This window comes from Egretta garzetta, unplaced genomic scaffold (genome assembly GCF_000687185.1).
Source record: "Egretta garzetta isolate BGI_Z169 unplaced genomic scaffold, ASM68718v1 scaffold14, whole genome shotgun sequence".
Taxonomy (NCBI): domain Eukaryota; kingdom Metazoa; phylum Chordata; class Aves; order Pelecaniformes; family Ardeidae; genus Egretta; species Egretta garzetta.
Genome location: NW_009259588.1, coordinates 1411037 through 1421399, shown reverse-complemented (window position 1 = coordinate 1421399; position 10363 = coordinate 1411037). Strand labels below are relative to the sequence as shown.

At 35.7% G+C, this 10363-nt stretch overlaps 1 protein-coding gene across 6 annotated transcripts in view; it reads left to right on the top strand.

Moving 5' to 3' along the window:
• The window catches only part of ATP9B (ATPase phospholipid transporting 9B (putative)), a 171337-nt gene that overhangs the window by 94147 nt on the left and 66827 nt on the right, over positions 1 to 10363 (top strand). For all 6 annotated transcript variants that reach the window (XM_035893429.1, XM_035893430.1, XM_035893431.1 and 3 more), the window contains one exon: positions 1719 to 1795. In XM_035893429.1, the coding sequence (XP_035749322.1) occupies positions 1719 to 1795 (77 nt within the window). The remainder of the gene's footprint in view (positions 1 to 1718; positions 1796 to 10363) is intronic.

Below are 10363 nucleotides of genomic sequence, written 5' to 3'. Positions count from 1 at the left end.
CTAGACTTACCAGAGATACTGTGCTAGTAACTAACATCCCCAAAAGTTTTAAATCAAAGATCGGTGCCTCAGTAAAAGCAGCAGCTCAATCAGATGTAGCCAAAATTATGATCAAAATTCAGTAGTCAAAATGGATTTTATATGACTTCCACCTTTAAAACCAACTTTTCAAGGAGCAAAATGTGAGACAAGTAGGACAACTGTTTTCCTGAGCTGCAGCAGCCTATCCAGGTGAAACTGTGGAAAGGTGCCAGCTAGAAGGGAGAAGTCCTCCCCGGCTCTTACTGAACTAAGGAGCTGCAAAGGCAGAGATTGTTAGGGTGTGCAGGGGGGGATTCCCTACAGGTCATCATCCAGTGTGTTCTGACCATTGGACAGAGGTCAGCTCAGAGGATCACTGAGACAGACCAGTAGGAAGAGTTCAGAAATTATTGATCAATGACTATTCTTTTACAAAAGTCAGGAGGAATTTTGGGGTGTGTTGGGGGCATGTTAGCTATATATTAATGTGAAGATTTGTGTGTGGAACTGTCAGCAGAGGCAAACTAGCTTTGGGGAAAATGTTATGTCAAGGGAAGTCTTAAGAAAAAGCTTTAGTATCGAGAGGAAAATACTAGAATAACTTTTAGTTTTTAATTGTCCAGAAGATGTAGTGTATAATCACGGTTTTGTATGTGGATTCAAAGTTTTCACTTGCATTCTCATTTTTCAGTAAATTAAGCTTCCTTTCTTTAATGCCAACACCTTTAACTGTCATCTCTTCTTTGTGTACTCCTTCAATTTTTTTGACCTCTTATGCTGCAAGAGTAGTGAGAGCAGATCTTGCATGTGGTCCTGATTGCCAAAGACAAATTAAGTTACTTGATGTCAGACAAATGTTTAATACTTCTACAGTTTTTAAAGTTTTCTGGGCAGGGTGTTTCTGACAAGTTATGTTAATAATTTCTTTATAGCATAAAGACAAAAAAAATGACCATATTATTGGTTGTACTGCCATAAAGCTATTTTGGATCACTTGAAAAAGTAATAGAAATGAGGGGTTTGTTTTGTGCTAGGAAGTGTGATAGTGGCATATTAATAAAAACCTGAATTTTTATTGAATTAAAAATTTATGGATCAATGACTATATCAGTTACGTAAAAACTCATTTAGTGATTCTGAAGCTAAGTTTTCCTATACCATCCTCTAAAAATTGACTAAAAGATAATTGGAACTGGGAAATCATTTTTATAAGTTAATGAACAGGAGACTATTTTTGTATGGGATTCTTTCAAAATAATTCATTGGGTGAACTAGATTTTACATCGTTATAGATGACAGCTAGCATGCAATTTGTGTATGATGCATTCAGCAGCATTGTACTCATTTTTGTATTCCTTGCAAAGGGCAGTTATTTTTGCTGTTTTAACTTCTGAAAACAGTTGGAGACAATTAAAATAGAAGTTTTTAACCAGTTAACACTGAAAGTTTTGTTTCCATTAAAAAGAAGGAAAGCATGTTATTGTTTTCATGGATGTTAATTAAAGAAGTTACAGTGATCCATCATAGTCAATTCTGAAAAACAACATTCACAAAACTATGTACATTGCATAAATGTTCGGGCTTTTCATAGAGTTGATTTGTTGGAGAGACTGTAAATTCTACATGTTTTAATTCAGACAAATTTTCTCCTAACTACTTGAGACTTCTGTTTTATTTTTTGTTTATTTGTTTTTCAGGAACTGTCATTGGTGTTGTCATTTACACAGGCAAGGAAACTCGAAGTGTAATGAACACATCTAATCCAAAAAATAAAGTAAGTTAGCCTTACTGTGGAATTTCCTACTTTTGTTTTCATAAAACTTAAAACTAGATGTACCTAAACCCAAAAATCTACAGGCTCTTACTCTGATGTATTTTGTGTGTGCTGGGCTAACTTGAACTTTGGTATGAGAAGTGAATTCTGCCTCAGTCTTGTTTTGGCAGTAGAATTAGTACTTTTTTAGCTAGGAGTGTTACAGGTACTGATGGCAACATTTGTCTTTGAAGTATAAATGTGCATCTTCAGACTTTTATGCTTCTATCTCACAGCTAAATATAATTCTCACTTCACGTTTCTCAGATTATTTTACTGTCAAGTATTTGGCCAAATCTATGTAGTAGTTTTAAGGAATGTTTATAGCAGACTACTAAAATTTATTCAGATTTACAGAGGAAGTAGAGCAAGGTAACTGAGGTTCCAGTCAGTACCAGGGATTTTTGAAAGCAATGAAAAAATTGTCAAGAGATTCGTCTGTTGAAAAGATACCAGAAGTCTGAGTGCTTCCCTCTGTACAAGGTTCTTTCGGTTCAAAACAAGCCAAATAGCTCTTCATTTCATTGGTAATGTTTCTAATGTGAGTTGGGGAGGGCCCTCAATTACAAAGAAATGGAACTTCAGTTGTAGGCTGTATCTTACAACCTAGACCTGTGTTTAGTAAGAAGATACTTAATTATAATAAGAAAAGAAAAAATTCTTGCATGAGGTTTAGAAAAAAATCAATTGTGACAGGTTGCCATTTTCACGCCATTCATAGTAAGTTGCCCTGAGTAGAAACATCAAGAATGAAATAATACAAATTGCTTGAAGCAGTTATTGCAGTCCCCTGAGTGTATTGATTTGTGTTTCTAATAAAGAGATGCTTTTAAATGTCTCATTGACAGAGACAGGTGATATGTACCATTAAGTGGATTTAAGATGGCCTTTTATTATTTCAACCTTTGTAACATATGTTTTAAAATAATAGAGTAAAATGGAACCAGAATGTTTATGGTGCATGGTTATTTTCTATTCCTTCTAATACAAAAATGAGTCCTTTAGTAACAGAATCTTCCTCTAAGAACTCTGAGCAACTTCTGATTAATAAATAATTCTCACAGGTGTTTAAAATGAAATTATTTAATATAGTAAATTGATGGGAGAGTATGCATAAATGTAGCACACTTTTTACCCAGATTCAACAGATTCTGGAGGTGTATAGATTTTTAGTAAATGTTCCTTAACATTTTTTCCATGAATATTTCACACAGAAAACTATGATAAAGAGTAAAAGTATTTGTGTTTAAATTCCCCTGATGTTTTTGAAATTACTATTAATATTAAAATACTTGCTCCAAATTTTCATCAGCAAAAGATTAAGTAGCAGATAAACCTACGAAAAAGATCCAGCATCCTGTTGATAAGCTACAGCATAGTTTGTACCATTATGACAATACATGTACCACCTTTGCTTGCAAAGTACCTTAATGTTACAGCTGCTAACAAATATTCTTTCATCTACAGTGGGAACCTAAATAAACTTATTTTCATGAAGCACTAAGAAGCAAAATACTACGTGTACACGTGCACACACATGCACATATACAAACTAACAGAGCCAAATCCTAATAATATTATGTGTCATATATTGCATTATCAGTATATAAACACTATCTAAAGTAATTAGGTTAGGAACAATTCAGGGGGCTCTAGACTGGACATTAGGAAGCATTTTTTACTGAGAGGGTGCTCAGACCCTGGAACAGGCTTACTCGAGAGGCAGTCGATGCCCCATGCCGCTCAATGTTGAAGAGGCATTTGGACAACGCCCTGATTCACATGCTTTACCTTTTGGCCAGCCCTGAAGTGGTCAGGCAGTTGGACTCAATCATTGTTGTAGATCCCTTCCAATTGAAAGTCTATTCTATTGTAATTAGAAGTCATGCTTTTGAATAGCATTTTATCTGCCACTGATAAAACAGGTGATGCTTGTATGACAGTATTGTACTCATTAGTTGTCCAAAGGTCTTTCAAGGAGTCATTGACCTATTAAGACGTTTCGCATTCTAAATATGTATATTCATTTGTTCCTTGGAGGTGCTTAGTTCTTTGTACCATACTTAGCTGATAGAAATCTACTAAATGTGAAGAATGAGGCTTAATAAAGTATATGTAAAATTACCTGATTTAAATGTCTCTGCCTTGGTAGTTGCTATTTATAATATTTCAAAAATTTAAAAATTAATCTTACACTGAGCAGGTCTGAGCAGGTGAAGACCTTCTCTAGAGCCTATTTTATACGTCTGCTGCATCAATGCTGCATCAGCTGTCTTTCAAATTATTCTGTAAATGTGTAAATGAGGCTTGTGTGTACCAATTGCTCCGTAATATTGGTGTGGGGTTTTTCTCTCTGTGGACTGAACATCCCTGTTTAAAGCAGTAGTCAATAAGTAACATGACCAGTAAGAATGGATTTGGGAACTGACAACAGAAAAACACCTAAGGTTGTCACAGATGAGTAAGTGATAAAATGCAGTACTTCAGTGTGTAAAAAAACAAAAAACAAAACAAAAACAAAAAAAACAAAACAAAAAAACCCCCACAAAACCTAAAGTTGTCAATATTTTTTTAATATGTAGTTTTTAACTCTACCTTTCTGTGGAGTTAGCATCTTACTGTCTCTGTATTTTCTACTGTGGAGTGAGATTGGTTTGCATACTTCTGTACAATATGACACTGTCTGTAGAGGATACTCTGTGCTAGTTAACCTTGCAGCAGGTAGACAAGCAGTAGTCAGTGCATTCTTCCTCTCTGTATTTGAGATGGGAAATCTTCCTGTGTTTTCTCAAGCTTGACAATAACGATTACATGTTGGATAGGGTATGTAGCCTTAGGAGCCAAAAGAAGGGCAAAGACAGTCTTAGAGATCAGAAAATATATTACAATTGAGAGATTAAAGATTCAAACATTTCAAAAATAAAAAATTGCACCTAAATATTGCTGAAACAAAATTTAAATTGATTAGTTGTGATACTGCTGCAAACTTGAGAGGAAATAAGTCTGCCCCCTCTTCTGCATTGGAGAAGAATTGTTCCAAATACGATTTGGAACTGGTTTTAAATGGCAGATCGTCTTTCTCTGCTGCTCTTTGAAAACAAATAAAAATAAGATTCTAGATATTTTCCTGTAAAGTGTGTTGATATGCTTTTGTTGGGAATATAGTTCAGTGATGCTTGTGTATTCCGGCTTTGAGAGAAAGCAGACAAAGATCTATGATTCTCAGTTTACATGGCCAAACTGAAAATTGTGTCCAGAAATCAGCAAGAAATACATGGGCTTGATTATTTTATCATTTCTTCATTGAAATACAGAAGGATGCTTCAGTTGTATTTCTTGCTGGAGTGTGATGTTACTGCTGTACTTTGTTACTATAAACTGTGTTTTTTCTAATGGCAAATTTTTAGTTTTCCTGCTTAAGGGTAGATGCTTTTTGACTAAACCAATATTAAAATTGAGGTGCAGGTCTGCTCTATAAATACTGAGCAGAAGACTAAAACTGAAATAAGTTTAAGCAAGCTTACGTATGAAAAACTGTGAAATATATGTACCTGTTCAAGCAGGTTTATCTGTATGTTAAACTCAGAAGGATTTATTGTGTTTGAAGTATTTAGTCATTCAGGCAACAATTTTCTTAACTTAAAGTCAACACTTCGTTTTATTACAATTATAAACATTTTCATTGCCTAAGGATGCAGATACGGTCTGAAAAACACGAAGATAGAAGAGAATTTTCTTAATGGATCAATTCAACATGTTTTTAATTCCAAACAATATAAAGAAAAATTATTTCTGATAAGGTTGAATTTCAGTCTAAAATGATATATGTTCTGTGCTTTAGATAAATGTAGAAATGGTAACATCAACATTATTATAGTGTAATGACTCTCTGCATTTTACCTCATTGGCAGTCACATCAGCTTACTAGGGAATGCAGTTCCAGCCTTAAAAAAAAAAAAAAAATCAGATTGAATTGTGCTCCTCACAATGCTGTAATCAGTAATCAATCCTATTTGGGTAGATATTCTTAAACCTTGGCTTTCTGGATGAAGTTGGACTTGTCAATGCTAAAGGTCATTTATAGGTGTTAATTAACCAAGAGGGAAATTAACAAACTAAGATTATTTATTTATTTTGTCTGGCAATCTGCAGTGTTCTCATTCTTACCTTTTTAAAGTAGAGAATAATTTTTCGTTATCTAAATTTAGAATTGCTTTTGTAGTTTTGGTTTTCACAGAAAGCAAGATTATTAGCAGAGCCCTTCTGCAAATGTGACTTGTTTCCATCAGTGGCAACAGATTTTGGTGATAAAGTTAAAAAACACAATGTACTTGGAGGGAGACAGAAATAAATTCAAGGGAATGTATTTTGTGTACTAAGACTGAAACATTAAAATTACTTGGACTGTGCAATATATATACACACACTCAGAATGTACACAGTAACGCATCAAAACAAGATGAAATTATTTTAAATAGAACTCCTGAGAAATCAGTAGCCTCTGTAAAGGAGCTACAGCATGTAATCTGCCTAGTGTGCTCCAGATTAGTACACAAATAGTTTTTATATTGCTAATCCTTACAAGCAGCATTCAAAACACTTATTTTTTTTTTGCCTTACATTATAGAATTCTACATCTGCTGTTATGTTTTAACATCAGAAATAAAACTTCATAGTAACCATTCAGTGTTCATCAAAATCATAATATTGTTTTTCCCCCTAATTCTTAACTAGCCTGAAAGCTAAATACGACATGTCTTGTGGTTGGTGCTTTCCTGATTTTGTAAATGTTTGTTTGGGGTTTTTTTAAACAAATGAAATGTAACAACTGGTATTGTTTTTCTTTTTGTGTGTGTGTGTGTTGCCCCTGGTTATTTGAAAATGGCCTCACTGTTGAGCCTGGAAGTAATTAAAAAATATTTCTATTCTGGTAAACTAAGGCAAAATCACATCACCTCTCTCTCTCTCCCTTCCCACAAAACTTCTCTTCCTAGTGTTCTGTGACCAAATTTATTTCTCTACATTTAAAAGGCTTCTCTATGGTTCTCCTTCTGTCTCCCCAATTTTATGAGGATAATCGTTGAGAAATATTTCCTAAAAAAGGACAGCCCCCATCCACTTCTTTATTTGGAATGAAATAGAGTGGCTGGAGCAGATTCATGTGTTCCCAGAAATTGATACCACTTCAACAATTTACCTGTTCAGCATAGCATTTTCAGTAGTCAAAATACATGATTCTCCTGGCTTAACACACTTTTTTGAGCATCCTTAAATTTGGTTGTCCATTAGTAGTAGGTATTTGCATTAGTAAGCCATTCTTATCTGTTCCACCTCAAAGTCTGGCATTCGTGAATCCAACTTGCATTTCTGTTCATGAGTACTTATGTTAACATCAGTAGCTCTTGTGTGTTGGTATAGACCAAGGGAGGAATACACCCCATGAAATCCCGTGTCAGATAACACAAGAACTTGCTGTTACCTCAAGAGCTTCAGAAGGGCCTTGGAAATGCATTGCAACACTGCTATGCAAGGGCCAGTAACTTCACTTGCATGTTTGCATATTTTTCTTATTAAATTGATAATTTGATGTTCATAGTCTATTTGGGAAGAATGGCTCTCTATGGCTGTGTGCCTATGGGGCCTAGGATAAAAGCAGAACCTTGAAAACTTGTTACGTGGCTCATAATGGCAAATTTCAAGGATTGATAAGAAGAAAAGGGTTTATGTAACACTTTTTATTGGAGTACGGTCTGCTCTGCTTAATCCTCCTAAAAACTCCTCTTTGTACAGAATAAAATTGGGAAAGCTGTCACCTACAGGTATTAGTCCCCAAACTTACTTTGTCCCCTATATCAAGAGTTTGTGTCCAAGAAAGTGCTTAACCACCAGCTTCCCTTGAAGTATGAGAATCCCTCTCCAGGTGTACTTGGAGAATTGTTGGGATCAGGCCATGAGGGAATACATGTAATGTAGTATTGGTGATTTTTTTCTGCATGTGCTCTCACTTCTGAGCAAAGGAAGGAAAGTAGCAAAAGATGGAAAATAAAGTGGCCCGTCCCAAAGATTAGAGTGTCTTGGTGAGACAGATGGAACAATGTTAGGTAAGGAGGAGGACAAAAGACATCTTTCCTGAAAAGTTTGGAAAGAAAGGGCTGAGCAGCAGAGGAGCTACCCTTGCTCTTCCAAAACCAGGACTAGAACATAGGAATGTTGATGCTCAGAAACAGTCAGCAGTGTTTTGGCAAACCAAAAGCCAAAGTTCTGTGTCCTTCACTCTGAAACAGAAAGAATATCTACCTACTATTATTACCATTAACTCTGAAATAACAGAAGTGTGAAAGTGGGGATTTCATCCTCAAATTACTACTATGGAGAAAGTATAGTTCCATGTAAAGGAATGGAGGTTTTCAGTTTTCTTTCATATATAGAGAACTGGAAGAATACTAGATTTATACCACTATATTAAAGCAGTAAGAAAACAGTAAGACTGAAGTTCTTGATTGACTTCTCTGAGTGCATATGTGGATAGAATTCACTTAAGGCAAACTAGTATGTTGTACCAGGTTTATTTGTACAGTCCTATATTTTATTTACAGCACGTTCTACAACTTTTGCAATTACTTTTTTTCAGAGACTTTGTAGGGCATTTTTATCCACATTACCTGTGCTTCTCAAATAGCACTGTATATTTTTTTTATACTCTTCCTCTTTACGTTTTTCTCTCCAAAAGTAACAAAATGGTAATACCACAAATGGAAAACTGGGGCACAAGAGATCAAAGGGGGTGGGGGAAGCCCACAAACAAAAAACCAGTAACTGACAGTGGTCAGTTTAAGGTAGTGGAGTTAATTTTTTGTACAACTTAGTGTTTCATAGTACTGTTGTATCTCGAATACAGCTACTATTGGGTTTGCATGCACATGATGTCTGTAGCCTTAGAGCAAACTTGATCCTAATGTATTTTCTTTGGCATCTGGAAAATATTAGATCATCACTTGCTTATCTACTTTGCTGTTACATCCCTGGGCTAGAGAATAAGTTGTTCCATGATGTGGCCTGCTATCAATTCACAAGTTAGAAGTCCCAGAATAACCTGTGCCCTAACTTCTAATTTGTTCTGAAGGCAACAATTTAAACATATTATGTAATTGGTACACAGAGTCATGTGCTAGGTCTTTTCTGGCTACATGTAACTTCGTATGGGCACCTGAGTTGCCCACCCAACTGCTGCTCAAGTACTGAACTGAAGAGATTGTCTGTGCTGCATTATGGTACTGTGCTACTTGGCACATGGGTGTTTATTCAATGTTTCTGCTTCACCTGGGACCACTTTCTGTTTACAGTCCTACTGCAAGGCAAAGTATGTGCAACAATATACAATTTGGTTCTAAACAAAATAATTGTTGTATAGCAATATACGAAACAAGCGAGGGAGAATGGCTCTTTGGTATTGAGATAGAATTCTCACTGGGTAAATTTCTGGTTTTACTGTATATTTTACAGTCAGTGGCAAACTCTTCCATTGATTTCACTAAGCCCAAGAATTTATTCATAGCTTTAAAATTACTACAATGTTAAATTCATTCCCTATTACAATGATATATGAGGATAAAAGTTAATATGTTCCAGAATGTGAATGACTAGCCAATAAGCCATGTCTAAGAGTCCTAAATTTTTGTGGGTTTTCAGCAAGAATTTTACTTGATGATGTTCTGAGTTGCATCACTTCCCATTTTGGACATTCGATTAAAAGTTGCTTGGATTTTTTTCCCTTTTAGGTTTAGTTAAATACAAATATGTTAGAATCTGGCTCAGCAATTCAATGTCATTTCACAACAGTGTTTGAGGAAGGTTCAGTGGTGGAGTACGCCATCTCTGCAGTAGTCCCTAAAATAGATTAATATCACAAAACAGTCTGAGTAACTCTCGAAATAGATCAAGTTGCAGAATAGCAACAACTTGTTGCTTATTCACTAGAAATACAGTGTATTTTACTTGCAGCAAACTCGGCTAAACCAGATTATTCTTGGTAAAATAGTAAAACCATTTTAAATTTTATCATTCTACAGAAGACAATACAAAAGGGAGATTCCTTGTGTAGTTGGCTTGTGCTGGGTATCCTGGTGAGCTCTAAAGGGAGGCAGTTCCCTGGCTGCTATTTCCTCTCAGTTGCTGCCTCCACTGCTGCTTAATCTGTTGCAGGAGTTTGCTTTTTCACTTGCATTGCTCCTTACAGCTTCGTTGCCATTCAGAGTTAATCATGCCATTGGCAAAATGCAGCTGCCAGAAGGTAGAGAGGGTAGGGGCAAAGGGCGCTGCCTCTCAGATGATGCTTGTAACCTCATCTGATTGCTTAGAACTGCACCACCTTCCCAATGCTCTGCTGGTGAGGCTGAGCTGGCTGTGTGAAAGCCAGAGCAGTGATAACCAAAATACTGACATTGCAGAAAGATACCCTTATGTGTTTTCCTACGTTAGGGTTATGTCCTGTGTTATGGGATGTTTGTTAATAAGAGCAATGTACCACAG